General features: G+C 34.5%; 1 protein-coding gene across 1 annotated transcript; it reads right to left on the reverse strand.

Annotated features, from left to right (window-relative positions):
* Positions 1-20,312: 20,312 nt before the first annotated feature.
* On the reverse strand, positions 20,313-21,611 carry LOC138694250 (UDP-N-acetylglucosamine 1-carboxyvinyltransferase-like). The gene has a single exon (XM_069817781.1). The coding sequence runs from the start codon at positions 21,609-21,611 to the stop codon at positions 20,313-20,315; it is 1,299 nt and encodes a 432-aa protein (XP_069673882.1).
* Between the last annotated feature and the right edge of the window lie 868 nt (positions 21,612-22,479).

Here is a 22,479-nt window from a genome sequence, read left to right on the forward strand (position 1 = left end):
ACGACCTGTTTTTTCCCATACTGTTTATAAACATCTTCTACTCTTAAAAGTTCTCCCACCTATAACTCCCCTTCCACCTGAATTCCTCCTAGACCATCTAAAGGAGAAGATCCTTGCACTTGTCCTATAAACCTAATAGATAAATCATTGTTATTCAAGTAAATAGTTTGAGCTGTATAATGACTTTGGTCTTTAGTATAACTAGCATTTCCTCTTAATGTGAAAATCTTCGTTCTATCATCGTATGTAGCTACATCACTGGTAAATACTCTATTTTTATCTATCAGTTTAACATTATTATAAAAATAAGATTTTCTTTCTTTTTCCATAATATCCATTAGGTCACATTTAACCTCTAACCCATTGTCGCTTCCTTTTAGGTAGACGTTATCGAGCAGTTCTGTATAGTTTTTTTCTGGATCTACCAAGATTTGTCGACTTGTTCCAACAAAAGACTGATAGTTAATCTTTATATTTTTTTCAAAAATGTAAATTAAGTGGGGTTTTATGTCCTGCTTATCTTTTTTTTCTGTAGTTCGTAGACGATCTGAAAAAATTTTAGCAATATCTCCGATATATTGGACATTTTTATCCATATTCAAATATTTAGTATGAATATCGTAATTTCCTGTTGATGCACTTAAAAAGTGGTTTTGATCATCTGAAATATTGACGCTATTGTGAAACAGAAGTTTTTGAGAAGCTTGTAATAGAACAATATCTTTAGATTGGATTTGAGTATTTTCTTCCTTGTCTTCTATTTTAGAAGTTCCCATAAAGAATACTTTATTTTCAAGTTGGTTGTAAATAATTTCGTCTTTTGCTGTTGCTTTGATTGATTGTTCTGTTAAAACGGGATCTCCTTGAAAATGAATAATTTTTTTGCTGTTCACTCCATCTCGAATAATCATTTTTTGTGATTCCATATTTCTTTCATTTTTTTGGTCATGAACTAAAACTTTTCCTTTGGGCGTATGGACGGTAGTAATTTTTCCTTCTCGTTTCAAAAATTCTGCAGAGACATCAATATTATCCTGTTTTAAATTCAACTGGACATGCCCTTGGGCTTGAATATTTTTTTTTGTATACTCTAGTTGTTCTGCCGTAAGATGAAGATGGGGAGAATCTAATTGAACATTTCCATTAAATATAAACCTTTGTTGACTATACTTAACATAAGTACTATCTGCGGTAATATGACTGGCTGAAAAAACTCTAATTACAAGAAATAAACAAACAATAAAAAAAGATTTTTTCATAAATCATCCTGTAAATCCAAAGTTACATGATTCATTGTAAAAAATTGAGATTTATAATCCAAAAATAACTGAGACCCCTTGAGAATATCTCCCGTTTTATTCTTCATAGTATGAGTAGAAGTTTCTGGAGAATTGAGAAGATTCTCTTTAGATCGCCAACGCACCACACTGGAAAATAGGATGAAATCCAAATTTTGCACAGTGAAAGTAGCTTGATTAAATAAAAAATCAGAAAAAATTTTATCTGCATAAGCCTCTTTAGAGGTTAAGGCTAATAATTGCCGACCACTGTCAGTAATGATAGGGTTCTGAATCCAAAGCCCATCAAAATAAATACAGTACTTATCTTCTTTAACAAAATAGTTATCCCCATTGCAAACAAACATTTTGCTACTTTTCAAACCCATTTGCTTTTCAGCCCGTTCAAAATTAGCTATCCCTATTCCAGTTGCTTGAATAAACAATTCTTGATTATTAAAAGTTGGAAATTCCAAATTTTCAGCGATAATAATATCTTTTTTCTTAACTTTTACTTCTTGTTCCGTAGTACAAGACGTCACAAGAAAAATATAAAAAAAAAAATACAAAAATTTTTTTTTAATCATTCCACCTAAATAGACCTAGTTATTATGGTTTTGATTAGATATTTTTTTTATCTTTGAAGACAAATTCCTTACAAGTAAGCACAAAATAACAGTCAAAATTAAATTGAATAATACAAACAAAGATAGAACTGTAAAAAGAAATGTTCCTGTCTTAAAACTATGAGAAATTGCACCAACTTGCGTTTCTATATTAGCTAAACTATTGTTAACACCAACAACTAGAGTGTCTAAGTACTCTTTACTGATCTCTTCATGTCGAGCTATATTATCTACCACAAGCTCCTGTCCATGTTGGTTGAAATACCAATAAAGTCCATAACCCACACCACATAGTATAACTATCAACACAACCAACCAAAAAATTCGCTTTAATACTTTCAGCATGAAAGTCTCCTTATCTTATCTAGTCATAAATTAATAATAATAAACTTAAAGACAAAAGTATAATTTCTTTACAGAATATTTCCAAGAGCTAAACTCAATCTTGGATAAACAGTATGAATTTGTACCGTTACAGTATCCCAAAGATTAGGTTTTTTACTTGTATACCTCACTTTGCAAACAATTTGAGTTTCTTTGAGTTCTACTAAAAAATCTGAATCAGATAAACATTTAATGACAATACCTAAAAGGTCTTTTTCTTTTTGATATAAAGCTAGATATTTTAATAAATAATACTTGTTTCTTTCATTTTCCAATATGTTTCCTACCTGTTTTTTAGATTCCTGAATAAGAATTTGTTCCGATAATTCTTCGACAGAGTAGAGTGAATCCAAGTGATTTAATGTCTGTTTAAGTTGTCTTTGATTAATAATATCGATATATCTCCTGATAGGAGACGTAATTTGAGTATAGTAAGGAAGACCTAAAGCAAAATGCCCTATATTTTCTGTATCCATATAAGATTTTGTCATAAACCGTCCTAGTTTCAAAAATTCAACTTTATCTTGAATATACCTATTTTCCAGTTTCAATTCTTCGGCAGGTGGTTCTTGACAAAGGTAGATAAAAGGAAATCCTAATTGTTCTACCCAATGACCAGAAATAGAATTAGTTAAAATCATCAACTCACGAATAATAAAAGCACTATTTTTTTGTGGATTATACTCTTTAATAGTCAATTTGTCTTGTTTAAAATAAGGACTAATATTAGGTAATAAAATATCAATGCCATAATGTTTTTCAATCCTCTCTTTTTGTAAAGATTGGGAGAGAAACAAAAGTTCCTTTAAAAAAAAGAGCTTGGAATTGGGCTTCTTTTCTAAAAATTCATCTATCTCTCTATAAGAATAATTCTTATCCACACAAACCAAAGATTCATAAATACTATAGTCTTCAAGTTGATAGTGAGAAGAAAAAGAAAACTTATAGGTAATAGCCAAAGAGTCTTTACCTTCTTTTAGGGCAAGAATATTTTTAGAAAATTCTTCAGGAAATAAAAAAATATTTTGATCCACAAGATATAAAGTTCTGTGTCTTTCCTGAGCCTCTATGTCCAAAACAGATGATTTTACAATGTAGTGGGCAACATCTGAAATATGGACATAAATGTTAAATCCATCCTCTTTTTTTTCAAAAGAAAGAGCATCATCAAAATCCTGAGTTTCTTCTCCATCAATAGTAAAAGTAAATAAATCTCTCAAATCTTTTCTATGACTCACTTTAAGTTCTTGTTCTTCTACACGAAAAATCTCATCTTTCTGTTCTTGTGTAAAATCTGTCTCAATATGATAGCGTAGAAGGTAAAGATTCTCATCCTCCTTAAAAACCCCTACCAAAACCAAAAACTTGAATGCTTCATAATAAATATTACCTCGTAATGTGAAAGAGTTTGGAAAATGTTGTGCTAAAAATTGTAAGATTTTTTCTGCCTGTTTTTTATGTACAGATTGGTCTTCTAGAACAACAAAATCTTTGAGTATTTTAATATTATTTTCTATAACGGCAGGATAGGGAGTGAGGATTTCTCCTTGTAGGGCGGATTTTACATACTTTAAAAAAATATCTTGAACTTCTTGTTCTAAAGCCTGTTTTTGATGTAAAATAGCTTGTTCTTGTAACGACTTTTGAACATCTTCTAAAGATCTTAAAGTCAGTATATGAGTATTCCAGTTCATATGAAAATAAACAGGATAGCTTAAGAAAAACTGCTTGAGAGCCAGTCTATCTATTTCCTGTGGGTTGGTTAATAGTAATTCTTCTACCTCGGCAAAATTAACTTGCACATATTGATCTACCAATAGATCATAAATCAGTTCAATATCAAATTCTTTTTTTTTGGCATTAAAAAACTGTTCCAAGTTAGCAAGTTCTTCTAAGGCTTTTTCTTCGTTACTATATATTTGAGGAAATGTGTGTATCAGATCCGAAACTAAAAAAGACTTTTCTTTTTTTGAAAAATCTTTACCAATGATCTTCTCTTTGTGTTCTTTAGTTTTTACAAGAAAAATAATTTCCCTTTTATGTAGTCCTGCAACAATAGTCAACCTATAGCTCCTAAAGATGACTTAAGTGAGAAACTAATTCTTTTTGCAAAGAGGCCTCCATTTTACTAGGAAAACTTCCATTAAACACAGTCCCTTTACCTCCTCCTTTGGCATTTAAACTACTCAAAACCTGCTTATGAAGTTGAACCATATCCAAACCAGTATTTAAAACACCTTCAGAACAGGCTAATACATAATAGGATTGATCTGACTGTGCTATGAGCAATACAATGGCTTCCTTATTTTGATTTGTAAATTCCTGTGCCAACCTTTTTATGTCTGACATAACAGCATCTTCATACACAGCCATAAAAAACGGTGTTGAAAATACAGTCCCTACTTGTTTTATATGATCCGTGGTAAATTTATACTGAGCCAATTGTATTTGGTATTGTTTTAAATCCTTTTTGAGTTGCTTATTTTCCTCGAGTAGTTCCAAACTTCTTCTGGGAACTTCCCTGACAGAACTTTTAACTTCATAAGAAATCTCCCGGGACTCCTCAAATATTTCATGAAAAACTTCCCAAGCCTTTAACCCACAAACACATTCCAAGTGTCGCAAATTAGAACCTGCAGAAACATCAGCCAAAATCTTAAATAACCCCAACTCTCCTGTGTTAGAGGCATGAGTTCCTCCACAAAAATCTGTGGTAACATTTTGAACTTCTACAACACGAGTCACATCTTTATCTACTAATCTATCTTTAAAACGGCTGTTAATCTCTGAAGGATCCTCTATTTGATCTATAGAAGAATGAAGATGAGTAACAATAGGGTAACATTTTTCTATGGCTCGATTCATTTCCATTTCTACAAGTTTCAGTTCTTCTGGGGATAACTTATTGGACATAATAACGTCTGCATAAAAATAATCTTCTGTCACATAAGTACTGTTAAATTCTACGGTACGCCCCAAAACCTTCTCCAACATGGGGCGAAGCATATGTACTCCTGTATGATGTTTTTTAAGTTGTGCTCGTCTTTCTGGATTTACTTTTGTAGAAATTTTATCCGTAGGCGTAAAAACCCCTTCTACATGCCCATAATGAATATACTCTTTGGGAGTTTTTTGGACATCTTCCACATAAAGGACAAAGTTATTAGAATAAAGAACTCCTATATCAGAAACTTGCCCACCACCTTCTGCATAGAAGGGTGTTTTATCTAAAACGACTTGAATTTCATCTCCATTTTGAAGATATTTAACGACTTTTGAATCGTGAAAATCTAAATGTTCATAACCCACAAAATCTGTGGAATTAATACTATTATCTAATACAGTAAAAGTATCTGTACTTTTTTTGTCTTTAAATTTCTGATTTTCTTGAGAAAGTTTTTTTTGTTTTTCTAGTTCTAATTCAAAAGCATTCAAATCCACAGTATACCCCTTTTCTTTGGCGAGTAAAGATGTTAAATCCACAGGAAATCCATAAGTATCAAAAAGTAAAAAAGCCAAAGTTCCTGGAATAATTTTTCCTTGCACTTTCCCGAGTTCTTTTTCAAAAATACTCAAACCCGCTTCTAATGTTTGTGCAAATCGTTCTTCTTCTTCTTTAACAACTCTGGTAATTTCTGCTTGTCCTACTTTCAGTTCAACAAACTGCTCTCCCATAATGTCTACCACGGTAGAAACAAGATGACTCAAAAATACAGTGGGCATCCCAAGAATTTTTCCGTATCTGTAGGCTCTTCTGAGAATTCTCCTAATAACATAACCTCTCCCCGTATTAGAAGGGAAAACTCCATCTGCCAGAGCGACACATAAAGTACGAATATGATCAGCAACTACACGAAAGGCGATTTGTTCTTTATTTTTACTCTCAGAATAGATTTTTCCACAAAGATCCTGAATTTTTTCTAAAATCGGAGTAAAAATATCTGTATCATAATTACTTTGTTTATTCTGTAATACACGAGTAATTCTTTCTAGACCCATACCTGTATCTACATATTTTTTGGGGAGAGGAACTTCGGAACCATTCTCCAATTTTTCAAATTCCATAAAAACTAAATTCCAAAGTTCTATATAGCGTCCACAATCCCCATTGACGGTGCACTGATGTTCTTGCCCTTTTTTATCGCAATTTTCCTCGCCTAAGTCATAATGAATTTCGCTGCAAGGTCCACACGGTCCTGTATCTCCCATACTCCAAAAATTGTTTTTTTTACCGAAAAAAAGAATTTGATGAGACGAAATATCAGTTTGAGTTCTCCAAATTTCCTCTGACTCAGTATCAGTTTCATAAACAGTTGCCCAAAGCTTAGTTTTGTCCAACTGATAAATCTGTGTTATGAGTTCCCAAGCCCAAGAAATAGCCTCTTTTTTATAGTAATCCGCAAAAGACCAACTCCCTAACATTTCAAAAAAAGTGTGATGATAATGATCTACTCCCACATCATCTAAATCATTATGCTTCCCACTCACTCGTAAACATTTTTGTGAATTTGTTGCTCTTTTGTAAAGGGGAGATTGGATTCCCATAAAAACATCTCTAAATTGATTCATTCCCGCATTGACAAAAAGCAATGTAGGATCCTCTTGGAGAAAAATTTTACTACTAGGAATAACTTGATGACCCCTCTCCTTAAAAAAATTTAAGAAAGCCTCTCTGATTTCTTTATGAGTTTGCATAGACACACCCCCTTGATTTTGTCCTGTTTTTTTTAACCCTCACCCATTGAGAAAAATCTAACTTTCTCTATTTTTTAGGAGAAAAAAGGTTTTTGAAGAAATCTCCTACCCCACTATAATTTTTATGACGTATGTTAATTTCATCCTGTTTTTCTAGCTTAGCAATAACAGCCTTAAGATTCTGCGTTGTTTTCCCATTTGGAATGGAAACAACAACTGGTTTTTGTTCTAAAATAGAACGTTTAACTTCCTGACTATCCTGCACACTCCCTAAATAATCTAAACCAAAAGATAAAAATCTGTGAGATATAGATTGTAATTTTTGATATACATGAAATCCCTGCTGCTCCGTTTGAGCTATATTAACAACTAAATGAGCATGATCTTTATTAGATTTGGAAGCAATAACCTTAATCATACCGTAAGCATCTGTTAATGCAGTAGGTTCTGGTGTAGAGACTAAAATAATGTCGGTAGCAATATCTATAAAGGAAATCACGCTACTAGAAATCCCAGCACCTGCATCAATAATAATAATATCGTAGACACCGAGGTTCATAAAACCTTCTATAACAGAATCCTGTTTTTCTCTAGAAATATCTGCCAACTGATAAAACCCAGTGGCACCTGGGAGCAAATCCACTTGTGAATTAAATGGAATAATAACTTCTGAAACAGTCTTAGTACCTTTAACCACATCCAAAATCGTATAACGAGGGATGATCCCCATTAACACATTAATGTTGGCTAGTCCTAAGTCTCCGTCCATAACAAGAACTCTCTTCCCTAACATACCGTACAGTATGGCTAAATTGGTGCTAATACTACTCTTTCCAACTCCACCTTTACCACTGACCACAGTAATTACCTTGAGTCCTGGTCTACCTATAAAATTACTATCCATCATCTTTTGTAACCCATCAATTTGGGAAATATTACTTTCCATACATTTAAATATACTCAAAAAATTTTTCTAAAAGTACTACTTTTATATCATTTGGCACAGCTTGTCCATCTGTGTAAAAAGCGACTTTTGTGTCTTGAGAAGACAAAAATTCTAATATACTCCCCAGTGTTTTCGTTTCGTCTAACTTTGTAATAATATAAGCATTTATATCAAATTTCTTAAACTGTTCTTTAATAGCATCCAGATCATCCAGTTTACTATGGGCACTCAGTACTAAAAATACTTTTACAGGATCTTTTATTAGGTTTAGGTACTTGAGAACTTCTGGAATCTTGATTTCTTGCTGAATACTTTCTCCTGCTGTGTCCAAAAAAAGAATTTCGTTCTTCTTTTTTTTCTTGAGTAATCCTTTCATTTCTTCTTCGTTTTGAATGAGTGTAAACGGTTTTTCAAAAATATCGGCAAACCGTTTTAATTGTTCATCTGCCCCCAGTCTATAGGAGTCAAAACTCACAAATTGAAACTGACTCAACCCTTGTCTGTAGCAAATAGCCGCCATTTTTGCCAAAGTTGTTGTTTTTCCTACCCCTGTAGACCCTAAAAATAGATAATTTTCTCCTGGTTGAAACTGAAATTGCTCCAATATCGGTATTTTCATTCGCAATTTTTCTCTCAAAATAAGCTTCAACATAGCTTCATCCGAAATATGAGTCTGCAAAGAATCTAAAAACTGATGAGAAAAATTATAAGAAAAGCCCTTAGAGAGCAAAAATGGTAAAAATTTTTCCTCCAACTGACTCTCCTGAGACTGATGATAAAGGTGTCCTACAACTTCTTTAAGATGTGAAATATCTGCCTGCATCTGTAAGTCATAATGATAGTTTTTTTCCTCTTCTTGAGGAGGTTTTAATTCCAACCTTTCTTGTACTGGAGTCGTTTCTTTGGAGAATTCAATACCTTCTTCTTTTACTGCAGGTGGTGCTTGTAGATCTTGAATCACATGAACATCTTCTGGATTTTCAGGTAAGGAACAATAAGCTCTATAAAAAAAATGAGTAGACTTTTTGGGTTTTAAAGGTCCAATATGAAACCATTTTTTAGTTTCCTGAACTTCCTTGGTTTCTTTAGAGAGTTTAATAATATAGGCACGACCATTGTACTCTTTTAAGATTTTATTCGCCACTTCGGCTGTAGAATTACCAATCACTTGAAAATATTTCATATTTTTTAATGTCTTTACCTCTTAGTAGAGTATTAAAAATAAGGATTTTTTTCACTTTTTTTTAATTTTTTTTGCGAGAAAATTTTTAAAAATATTGAATATTTCTTGACTTTTTGTTGCGTTAATATTATACTTGAACTTATAATATTAATAAGGGGGAATGTCAATGAAAAAGACATTAAGTTTACTTGTAACTTTTTTCACACTGTCATCTAGCAGCTTGTTTGCTCTAGGTGCAGATGCTTTTTCAACACCAGCTGGTAAAGATGACTGGAAACTAGCGTTTTCACTTTACTCTCGTGTAACTGCTTCTACAGGACAAGGGATCGACAAAGATCAATTAGCCGGTAAAAAAGCAGGGTACGGTGCCGCTTTTAGGATTAGACCTGGTATGGTAGCTACTAACGGTAACTTTGTATTTGGTGCCCTTTTAGGGACTGATCTCTACATGGGGAAAGGTACAAAGGGTACGATGGGTGGTAGCAACCAGTTAGGTCTTGGTGTAGGAGACTATAACACCGCTATTCTTCAGCTCAGACAACTCTACATGGGGTACCAGTGGGATAACGGAGTTTATACTTCTTGGGGAGTTCAAGATGCTTCATTACCATACCTTAATGCGGATTCTGCTACTGGAATAGTAACAGGTTGGAAAAATGATGCTTATGATGTCAATGTTTTCTATTTCCAGCTCATGGAAGGGAGCATTTACAAAGCAAGAGATGATGGTGGACTTTTTGGAATAAAAGCCGATATAGCTCCAGCTGCTGGATTTCATATTACTCCATTTGTTGCAGGGCTGTGGCAAGGTGCCGATGTCGGCATGGAAATTAACACTGGATGGAGCGGTTCTCAGTCCATAGATTCTATCAACTATACTAGTGGGGCTAAGTTTGTCGACGGTGTAGGATTATATGCTGGATTTGATTTAGGGTATACTGCTCCTTTTGGGCTTTATGTCAATGCAACCGCTATTTACCTCTACGGAAAAAATAAAGCTCACATTGGTGGTGCTAGTACTCCTAGATATAACCAAACTAGAAATGGTTTTGCCGCTTTAGTTGCTGTGGGTTATGCTATTGAAGAAGTTATGAAAGCAGAGCTTTTTGTGGACTTTAGAAGTGGTTCTAAAAACATTAATAAAAACGGTACTAACGCCTCTGTTAATGGTGGACTTATTGAATACGATGCTAATACACCTCCATTACTCATTATGTATAATGCAGGAAGTAGTAGACAAGGTTACCAATACAGCGAAACCTTTGGTGATGGTTATGCTTACACAGATAGAGGAGCTCTCTCTGTAGGTGCAGATGCTAACTTCAACTTAGCTATGTTCAATGTAGGAGTTGCATTAGGATACGGATGGTATTCTGCTCCTAGAAGTGGAAACTCTTCTAGTATTGGTTTTGAGTTTGACTTAACTGCTTCTTACAATATTATGAGTGGTCTTTCTATGTTCTTAGAAGCTGGACTTTTAGCACCAGGAAAAGGTGTAAAACAAGAGCTAGAAGATATGAAAGGAACTGCACTCAGAGCTCAAATGCCTTGGTTAGTAAACCTTGGTTTCAAATACGCTCTCTAAAAAATCTTTTTGGAAGTTTGTTCCCTCTCCTTCTTGGAGAGGGACTTTCATAAAACAAAAATAAATATCTATCTTACAAGTTTTAACTAAGTTTATTTTATACAGGAAATCGTTAGTAGATAAACGATCTATCTCCCCTAGAGCCTGGAGAAGATAGATATAACTTGAAATAACTGTTTTGTTTATAACAGATTTTCTTGAATAGAAGTATCTTGTGCAAGAACTGTACAGTCTACAACAATGTCGTTATTTTTAGGGCGAACAACAATAACACCCTGAGTATTTTTACCATCAATCAAGCTAATTTCTTTAGCTGCAATCCTTGTAGCAATTCCGTTCCGAGTAACAATGAGAGCTTCACTTTCAGGATTAGCTATTTGAGAAACCGCCACTACCTTACCTGTTTTAGCGGTCACTTTTTGGTAAAACTGCCCCTGAGTTCCCCTTCCGTGAGGGGTAAAATCGGTATAAGGCATTCTTTTGCCAAATCCATTTTGAGTTATTACCAATAAAGTAGCCTGAGGATTGATAATTTCTACTCCTACAATCTCGTCATCTTTACGGAGTTTCATACCAATCACACCCAAAGCGGAGCGTCCAAGAGATCTAATATTTCCAGAATCCGTTCGTAGTGCCTTTCCTTGAGCGGTAGCTAAAAAGATTTCATCGTTTTCAGCAATACGAGTGGTGTGTAAAAGTTCATCTCCTTCTCTGAGAGAAATTGCAATAATTCCTCGTTTTTTTGCATTCACAAATTCTGAAAGAGCTGTCTTTTTCACCATTCCTTTTTTTGTAGTAAATAATACAAAATCCTTGTTAGTCAAACTGTCTGTGTGTAAAACAGAAGCAATTTTTTCTCCTGGTTTCATAGGGATAAGAGCTTGAATGCTTTTACCACGAGAAGTCGGACTAGATTCTGGAATTTCATAAGTCTTAATATAATAAGCCAATCCAAAATTAGTAAAGACCAAGATAATATCATGAGCATTAGCTTCAAAAACATCTCGAAGTTGCTCCTCACCTCTAATTTGAGCTCCTATTTTGCCTTGCCCTCCTCTTCTTTGAGTACGGTAAGAATCTGGAGAAGTTCTCTTTAAAATTCCTTCTGTGCTAATCATAATCAGCCATTTATGGTTTGGAATTACATCCTCCATAACTATATCTTTATAGATTCCTTCTTGGATCTCTGTTTTTCTAACTGTTTTGATCGTTTTTACAACTTCTTCTAATTCTTCTTGAATCAGAGCATATTGCTCTGGTTCCGATGCCAAAAGCTGCATCAGTTTTCCAATAGTATCCAATAGGTCTTTCTTTTCATTCTCTAAAGAAAGTTTTTCTAAAGCTACCAATTTTTGGAGTCTCAAATCTAAAATGGCTTGAACTTGAATGTCGGTCAAATCAAAGCGATCCTTCAAGACAACTTTAGCTTCTTGTGCCGTTGCAGATGCCCTAATCATTTTAATAACTTCATCTAAATTATCAATCGCCGTTAACAAACCCTCTACAACATGGAGTCTTGCATTGGCTTTGTCAAGTCGATATTCTGCACGCCGAATTACTACCTCTTTACGGTGAGCAATAAAGTGATTGAGTACTTCTTTAATTCCCATTAAACGAGGTTCTCTATCCACAATTGCTAAGAGATTCATAGAAATAGAAATTTGTAACTGCGTCTTTTGATAAATTTGATTTAAAAGAACATCAGGATCTACGGCTTTTTTAAGCTCTAAAACAACTCTCATTCCATCTTTGTTGGATTCATCACGAATTTCTGAAATTCCTTTTAGCACATCCTCTTTTACATATGCTGCAATATCCGTAATGAGCGCAGCTTTTTTTATTCCGTAAGGGATTTCATCGATAATAATAGCGGTTCGTCCACTTTTTTTAAGAGTTTCTACATCCGCACGACCCCTTAAAATAAAAGAACCTTTCCCCGTCTCATAGGCTTTTTTTACCCCTTCTGTCCCCATGATAATTCCACCTGTTGGAAAATCTGGTGCTTTCAAATGCTTCATTAAATCAGCTGTGGTAGATTCTGGATGATTAATTAGTTCAATGGTAGCAGCTATGACTTCATGAATATTATGAGGGGGGATATTAGTAGACATAGCAACAGCAATACCAATACTTCCATTAACCAGTAAGTTAGGATACCTAGTAGGTAGTACCACAGGTTCGGTATTAGTATTATCATAGTTTGGGATAAATTCCACCGTATCTTCTTTAATATCTTCCAGTAAAAGTTCGGATAACTTAGCTAATCGAGATTCTGTATAACGCATAGCTGCTGGAGGATCCCCATCAATAGAACCAAAGTTTCCTTGACCAACAATCAAAGGATAACGCATTGCAAAATCTTGTGCCATACGAACCAATGCATCATAAACGGCAATATCTCCATGAGGATGATAATTACCCAAAACTTCTCCAACCACCTTGGCTGATTTTCTTGGTTTACTAGAAAAAGTCAGATTATTTTCAAACATAGAGTAAAGAATTCTTCTGTGAACTGGTTTTAACCCATCTCGAACATCAGGAATATAACGTCCAATAATAACACTCATAGCATAAGTTAAATAATGCTTTTTCAAACCCTCTTCTATGGGTTGGTGTATAATTTCACTTTTCAGTCTGTCATTACTCATATAGTACCTTTCGTTCCTTATTTAATCCTATTAAATATACTCACAAATCCCAATCAATGCAAGATATTCAAAGGAAATTCAACATTGTAGCCCAGTAAAATATCAATAGTATCCGTCTTCTTTTTGAGTTCTAGACATAAGTAATTTTACAGATTCCGCTGGACTTACACCATCATATAAAATGGAATAGACTTGTTCTGTAATAGGCATTTCTATATTGAGTTTTTTTGCCAGTTCATGAGTAGCTTTTGTAGCGGTGATTCCTTCCACAACCATTGACATTTCTGAAAAGGCTTCTTCTTTAGTTTTTCCCTTTCCAATTTTATTCCCAAAATTCCAATTTCTACTATGAACACTCGTTGCCGTAACTACCAAATCTCCTAACCCCGCTAATCCTTGAAAAGTTTCTTTATTTCCACCTAAAGCCTGACCAATCCGAGCCATTTCCACCAAACCGCGGGTAATAAGAAGAGCTTTGGTATTGTCTCCGTATCCTAACCCATCACTAATTCCTGCAGAAAGAGCAATAATATTCTTTATTACTCCAGACATCTCCACCCCTATAATATCAGAACTTCTGTAAATCCTAAAAAAAGGATTAGATAAGGTCTTCTGAATATATTCTGCATCCGCTATATTGTCTGATGCCACAACGACACTCGTAGGAAATTTTTTTGCCACCTCCTCAGCATGAGAAGGTCCAGAAACAATAGCAATAGGGTTTTCTTTAATTTCTTCCCGCATAACCTGACTCAAACGCAAATATGTATTTAACTCCAGTCCTTTTGCAAAATTAAGGACATGTGCTCCTTGTTTTAAAAAGGGAGCAACTCGGCGAGCAAGATCTCGAATAGATTGAGAGGGAACGATAAGTAAAACCATATCCGCCTGTTTGACAGCTTCCTCTAAATGAGAAGTTAAGTGAACACTCTCCGGAATTTTTATTCCTTTCAAATATCTGAGATTTGTTCTATGTGCTTTCATTTCTTCTAAGATACTAGCATTATGCCCCCACAATGTAATATCCACTTGATGTGATGTCTCCAAACAAACGGCCATCGCTGTTCCAAAACTTCCTGTTCCTAAAATTGCAATTTTTGTCATATGTACTCCTAACTCTTATTAGCAGGGATCAATATACGCTCTGGATCACATAACGATTGGATCTTTTGTGTCAATGCCAACGCACCGTTCCCCATAAAAAAACTTTCAATAGAAGTTTGTTCTTGCTGTTCATATGTCATCGGACGCCCCCCATGAACATAAAGAATATCCAGTACTTTAGCCCTAATTTCGTGCTGAAAGGTACTCCAAACTAGCCCTGTTTCGTCTTGAATATTCATAAAGATGACCTCTATTGTTCCATCTTGTATAGAACCAGAAAAAAGAAAATCTACTCCAAAATCCCTTTTGATATACTCTAAATCTGAAACAAAATACTGAAACTTAGAAGGAGCTAAAAGAAGTTTTTCTGTTCTTTGTTGATAGCTCCCCAATGCAGCCGCTAGTTCCAACTCATTTTTCCAAGCTAATCTTTTTTCTATTTCTTCGGATAATTGCAACTGATGAATAGAAATAATCCCCTCTAGTACATCTGCTAAAGATAACTGAATTTTATCCATATTTTTTTCTACCTCTTCTAACGATGAACCTTGAATTTGAAGTAAAAAAACATAAGGTGTTTCCCCCTTGGAAAGGGATAATTTCTTATATTCAGAAAGTTTTTTAATACTATGACTATCAAAAAAATAAAGATCTTCTATTGGAAGAGCCAATCTCACCGTTTTTTGCAAAATCTTGATCCCTGTATCTAGGTTATGTGCTTCAATGGTCAGCAAACCCCGAACTGGAATTAGAGGCAAAAGTTTGAGCTTAAGTTTTGTAATAATACCATACTGTCCGTAAGTATTGAGCATCATCTGCTTTAAAAATTCGCTAAAAACTCCTTGATAGGTTTGAGAACCAAATTTGACCAGTTCTCCATTACCCAGCACTCCTTCTACACCTAAAACAAAAGAAGATAAAGAACCATAAGCATAAGTTGTCTGCTGATTCAAAGAAAAATCATTAAGAACATCTAATAGAATGTGTCTCTTAACTTTTGACAAACAAGGTAAAGTTAATTTTTTATACTCAATTAACCCCAACAAATCACTCGTTTCTACTCCTGCATCAACAAAAACAACCCGATCTTCTTCTAGAACTTCTATACCTGTCATTTTGATCATAGAAATAAAAATAAAATCTGTGGATAGTCTATACTCTGCATCTTGGTGCTTTTGGACTATCTTTATTTTATTTTTATTACAGTACTTTACAATTAACTGCACTTCCTCCGTATTTTTTGGGTAGAAAGTCCCCATATAGTGTTTTCCGTAAAGTTTTAAAGAATCAAATTTTGGAGAAACAACCCTCTCCCTAAAAGTGGCCGCAAAATGATATTCCAATTTTTTAGCTTTACTCATGATTTTAAACTCCCCCAGTCCGATCCAATATTTAATGAAGCTCTCAGTGGAACTTTTAAAATATAAACATTTTCCATAAAATCACGGAGTTTTTTTCCAACTTTTTCTGCCTGCGTTGCTAATACCTCAAAAACTAACTCATCATGTATCTGTAAAATCATACGAGCGCTTTCCAAATCCTCTTGACGAGCAATATCTATCATAGCTTTCTTCATAAGGTCAGCATTACTACCTTGAATCACAGTATTTACTGCCATTCGTTCATTCATTCCAATAATCATAGGATTAGTACTGTTAATTTCTGGTAAGAGACGTTTTCTGCCCAAAATAGTAGAAACATAGGCTTGCTGATGAGCCTGAATTTTGGTATCATCAATAAAATCTTTGACACCCTTAAAAAGTTCAAAATATTTTTGAATAAATTCTTTTGCCTCTTGATTACTGATACTCAAATCTCTGGCTAACTTCATATAACCCATCCCATAAATGATTCCAAAATTGATAGTTTTGGCTATATCCCTTTCTCTAGGATTAATCTCCTGTGTGCTCTTTCCAAAAATCTGACTAGCTGTAGCAATATGAATATCCTCATCACTTTGAAAAGCCTGAATTAGGTAAGGATCACTAGAAAAATGAGCCATGAGTCTGAGTTCTATCTGGGAATAGTCCAAACTGATAAAAACATAATCTGGTCTAGCTACAAATCCTTTTCTAATTAAAATCCCTGCTTCATCTCGAATGGGAATATTTTGTAGATTGGGTTCTGTTGAAGAAAGCCGACCTGTTGCCGTACCCGTTTGTTGAAAACTGGTATGAATTCTAGGAAGTTTTTCCAAAGGATTTTTGTAGGCTTTATTAACCAAAGGAATAGCATAGGTAGTAAGTAGTTTATTATATTTCCTGTATTCCAAAATATTTTTTACTATGGCAAATTCTCCCAACTTTTGCAAACTTTCTTCATCTGTAGCAAATACAGACTTAGACCGACCTGCAGACCTAGGTTTAGGAAGTTTCATTTTTTCATAAAGCAAACCAGAGACTTGTTTTGGAGAGTTGAGATTAATTTCTTCTCCTGCAATAGAAAAAATACTCTGGGATAAAGCTTCCAGTTTTTGTTTGAAAACCCCTTGTAAATTTTCAAAATAATTAATATCTACTCCTATTCCTTCCAATTCCATATTGGCTAAAATTTCCACTAAAGGCATTTCAACGGAATAAAAAATAGATTGTAGATTTTGTCTTTCTATTTCTTCTTTTAATTTCAGATATAAACGATAGGTTAAATCGGCATCTTCACAGGCATAGTCTTTAACTTTATCTATATCCACAGACATTAATGTATAATGTTCTCTACCATCTACAAGATCTTTATAAGCAATTTTTTTATACCCACAAACCTCTATACTCAAGTCATCTAGGTTATATCTTTTTGAATCTGGCTTGAGCAAATAGGCCGCTATCATTGTATCAAATTCCATTCCACAAATGTTTGGAAATACTTTTTTTAAAACCTTATAGTCATACTTAACATTGTGTCCTATTTTTTTGATTTGAGAAGAATGAAAAATTTCCGAGAAGATTTCTTGAAAATCTTTCAAAGGAACTTGCTGTTCCAATCTTTTATGTCCTAAAGGAATATAAAACGCCTGTTTTTCTTTCCAACATAAAGAAATACCCAACAAAATATCTTCTTGAATATCTAGCCCCGTCGTTTCCGTATCAAAACAAACAAAACCCATTTGTTGGATCTGATTTTTTATATCTAACATTTCTTTTACAGTGGTAATCATTTTATAATGTGCACCAGAACTGTCTATCATCTCAAAACTATAAGAAACTGCCTGATCGTCTACCTGCCCTTCTAGAGAAAAAAGTTCAAAAGATTCTGAATCCACATCTTTAACTATACGGTACAAAAGTGGAAGTTCTTTAAATGGAGAAAATTCAAGATCTAAAAAACTTTTTTTCAATTTATCAATCTGAGCTTTCTTCAACTCTCCAATATGAGGATCTTGTAAAAAAGAATAGTCTTGATGGAGTGCAACCAAAGATCGACCTAATTTTAAAACTTCGGTAGATTTTTGGAATTTTTCCTGAACCCCTTTACTTAACTCTTCTATATGCTCAAAAATTCCTTCTAAAGTCCCATATTCTTGTAAAAGTTTACTGGCGGTTTTTATACCTACTCCATCCACTCCCCTCACATTATCTGATGCATCCCCTACAATAGCCAGATAATCCATCATTTGATAAGGCTTAACTCCAAATTTATCAATGACTCCTTTTTCATCCAATAGTTCTAAAGGTTGAGCTACTGTTTTGGCAGGTTGTACTAAAAAAACTCTTTCACTTACCAGTTGTGCAAGATCTTTATCTGACGTATAGATATAAATTTCAGTATTTTTTTGTTCTTTGTAAAAAGCTGTGAGAGTACTCAAAACATCATCCGCCTCATAGCCCTCCAGTCGTACACTGGGCAGACCAGTCTCCTCCAAAAGCTCATGAAATAGCCCAATTTGATCCAAAAGTGATTGGGGCTGTTCCTTGCGGTTAGCTTTATAGTTAGGGTCTAACTCTTTGCGCAAAGAAGTTTTACTTTCTAAAGCAAAAACGATATCAGTGGGGTTTATCTCCTGTAAAGCTTTGAAAAATGCTCTGAAAAACCCATAAATAGCAAAAGTCTGTCTACCATCTCGAGTTGATAAACCTGTTTTTTCTAGGGCAAAATAAGACCGGAACAGTAAACCAAAAGAGTCTATTAATAAAACCTTTTTTCGACTCATAAAAACCCCTTTATTTGTATACAATTTTTTAATATCTTTAATATCAGAGGAATGCTATGATAAAATATACAAAAAAAACTCTTATTCTCTTGATTTTATTTTTCTCTAGCCTATTTTTACTAGGCTGTGCATCTTCTAATCGTATTACTGTAAGAAATTGTTATGCTATTACAAGTCATTCTGACTGTTCTCTTTTATTGTCTGATATGATTTCAGCAAACAAAGAACTTAGAACTAATGTTTCTCTTGCGTATAATGCCAATTTTAAAAATAGTTTCTCTAGTCTAGTTGGATTGAGTAGAAAAAAAGTGGATTTTGCGTTTCTACCTTATGATTTATTTCAACATGAAGAATTTAAACCCTATACAAAAGATCTACAGGTAATTAAAAAAGTATTTTTTATCCCATTACTAGCCGTAGTAAAATCAGATAGCCCTTACAAATCTTTAAAAGATTTAGAAAATAAAAATATTGGGCTAGGTTTAAAACATGACGAGACAAACACTCCTGAAGTACTCAATATTTTTAAAAATCTTAATATGAGCTATCAAAAAGTTGAAGCAAAAGAAATAGACTTTCCAGCATTGCTCGATGATGGAGGAATTGACATGTTTTTATGTTTTACTGTAGATTGTGCTAAAGTCATCCAAAAAGTCAGTCAAGTACAAGGACAACTGAGGTTTTTACCCATAGAACTGGATGGGTATAAGTCCACTTTAGAAAACATAAACCTCGATATATCCACATATTTAGGGGTTTCGAATCCAGACAAACACTTAAAAACAGTGGGTATTTGGCAAGACTTAGTAACAAGAAAAGGTACAAATCCAAAACAAATAGAAGCAGTTTCTCAGGCTCTTAAAAGAGCCATAGATAAAAATCACTATCCTGAACTGTTACTAACTCATCCTTAAAATATCATTAGCTTCTTTACCCAAGATTCCATCGGATGTTTGAATACTTTTTTGACAAGCTTCATAGAGCCTTTGTACCTCAATCATACTGGTCATTTCCTGCACAGCATTAACATTGGAACCTTCCAAAAAACCTTGTAAAGTCTCTATATTGGTGGTTTGCTGAGCCTCTCCTGAATCTTCTGTAGCCGCATAATAATTTGAACCTTTCTTAAAAAGCCCCTGCTTATCATAAAAATCAACTAACTGAAATTGATCTACCGCTATCGATTCTGTAGCAAGTGGAGGTTTAACTAAAATATGACCTTCCTGATCTACCTTCACTTCCCCTTCGCCCAACTGAATTCGTCCTTTTTTTCCTAAGACATAATTTCCATTCATATCTACCATAAAACCATCTTGGTTTCTAGAAAATGCCCCCGCTCGTGTATACTGTTCTCCATCAGGAGTTTCTACAGTAAAAAAACCTTCTCCGTTAAGCGCCACATCCAAAGGATTATCAGTTTTACGGATAGGAATAATATTATCCCCATCTTTCTTTTCAAAGCGAGTAAAGATATCATTCAACTCTACCCCAGTACCCAATTTACCCACAATAGGGGCATTATCGTAGGAACCGAGAGGAAATTTTTGTATATTATCATTTATACGAGCCATCAGCCTTTCTGGAAAAGACTTAAGAAGAACAGTATCCTTCTTAAAGGCCGTTGTATTGACATTAGCAAGATTATTAGAGATCACATCCATAGTTGTCCACTGGGAAATCATCCCAGAAGCAGCAGTATAAAGTCCTAACATAAAAACTCCTAAATACGAATTCGTTCTATCTGCCCTCCTAAAGCTCCAATTTTAGCTTCAAAATCCTCATAACCACGATCAATATGATAAATTCGATCCACAAAAGTAGTTCCTTGAGAAGCAAGACCAGCAATAACCAATGCTGCACCCGCTCTCAAATCTGATGCCATCACGGGAGCTCCCTTAAGCTGGGAAACACCGTGGATAAGAACAAAATTATTTTTCTGTTCACTAATTTTAGCACCCATACGTACCAGCTCTGCTACATGATGTAAGCGATCTTCAAAAATATTTTCGTTAAGCTTTGACTCTCCTTCTGCCAAGGTCAGCATCACCATATATTGTGGTTGCAAATCCGTTGGAAAATCAGGATAAGGCTTTGTAATAATATCGGTAGCTTTTAACTTTCCATGAGAACGAACCGTAATACTATGTTTATGGGAAATAACCTCAACACCCATTTCTTTAGCAATAAAAATAGGTAATCTTAAAAACTCTGGATTGGTATTTTCTAAAACCAACTCTCCACCAGTACAAGATACCATTGCAAGAAAAGTTCCTGTCTCAATCCTATCTGGTATAATAGAATGTTCTACACCCCGTAAAAATTCCACTCCATAAATAGTTAAAGTTCCTGTACCCTTTCCTTCAATACGGGCTCCCATGCTTTGGAGCATATCTATTAAATCTCCTATTTCTGGTTCTGTTGCTGCGGGATCTATTACTGTCTTCCCTCGTGCCAAGGTTGCTGCCATAAGGGCGTTGGCTGTTCCTAAAACGGTAACTCCACTCGCACTCACCAAATAAAGATCCGCCCCGATTAAAGTAGCTTCCTTTGTTTTAGCGTAAATGTACCCCTCATCCAGTTCTATTTCTGCACCTAGCAACTCCATAGCTTTTAAATGAAGATCCACAGGTCTATTCCCTATAGAACACCCTCCAGGTAAAGAAACTACTGCACTATGATACTTGGCAAGTAGTGGACCCAAAACAGCAATAGAGGCTCTCATCGTTCTAACTGTTTCATAAGGGGCTTTTAATGAGGAAACTTCTTTTTGCTCAATGACCATTGTATGGTCTATAAAAGAAACACTCTTACCTAGATCTTCTAATAACTGCTTCATTGTTAAAACATCTGCTAAATTAGGAATATTGTGTAACACCACTTTTTCTTCCGTTAACAAAGAAGCCGCCATCAGTGGGAGTGCAGCATTTTTAGCTCCACTTATTTTAACCCTACCATAAAGTGGTCTCCCACCAATAATCTTATACTGCTCCATCATCTTCCTCTCAATACAATAAATCATCGTATTACTTGATAATCGTACCAAGAAGGATGAATATTATTAGCATTTTGTCTATCTTGTTTAATTTCTTTTACAATTTCATTGGTGTTCTCTCCAACTACTATCATATACGGCTCTGAACCACGAAGTTCAAAAGCACACATAATTTTAGATTTCAAAATGGATTTAATCTGTTTTGCAGCTTGACTTAAAGTGCTACAGGGATCCATACTACTCAGCTTATAAGAAGCGTCATTCAAAGTAATAACTAATCCATAAAATTTTTCTTCTTTCACCGCTATAGAGCCGCCATCAGATTCATCTACAGAACGCAAACTCTTATAACCTTTTTCATCTTCTGCATACTTTCCAATCTTCCAGAGAAAAACCTTCTCGTTTTCGATCATACGGGTAAAATATTCTTTGGATAAATCAGGAACAACAGGTTCTTCCGCCCAGATCCAAGAAGACGTAAAAAGACAAAATAGCAATGCAAAAACTTTGTATTTCATAAAAAACTCCTAAGGTTTTTTATTGCGAAAAACCACATAACGGTTCATAAAAAAGACATAAAGTCCACCAACTCCATAAACACAATATTGTGTGATCACAATTAGAGTATCACTAACACCACGGTTTTCCAAAAATGGAACAACCTCATGAGTCACAAATAACTCCAATGCTACTGATGAAATATAAACTAAAGCGTTTTTTATAAAGTACGACCAAAAATTTCCATTTTTACTTAAAGAGCGAAAAACATAAAAAATATTGCCTATTGCTCCCACAAACAATACAGCAAGATACCCCATAGCTCCAGACCAAAAATGTCCCAGTCCAATTTTTCGCCCAATAAACAACATCAATGAAAATGTTAAAATATGGACAA

Source organism: Periplaneta americana, unplaced genomic scaffold (assembly GCF_040183065.1).
Source record: "Periplaneta americana isolate PAMFEO1 unplaced genomic scaffold, P.americana_PAMFEO1_priV1 scaffold_85, whole genome shotgun sequence".
Taxonomy (NCBI): domain Eukaryota; kingdom Metazoa; phylum Arthropoda; class Insecta; order Blattodea; family Blattidae; genus Periplaneta; species Periplaneta americana.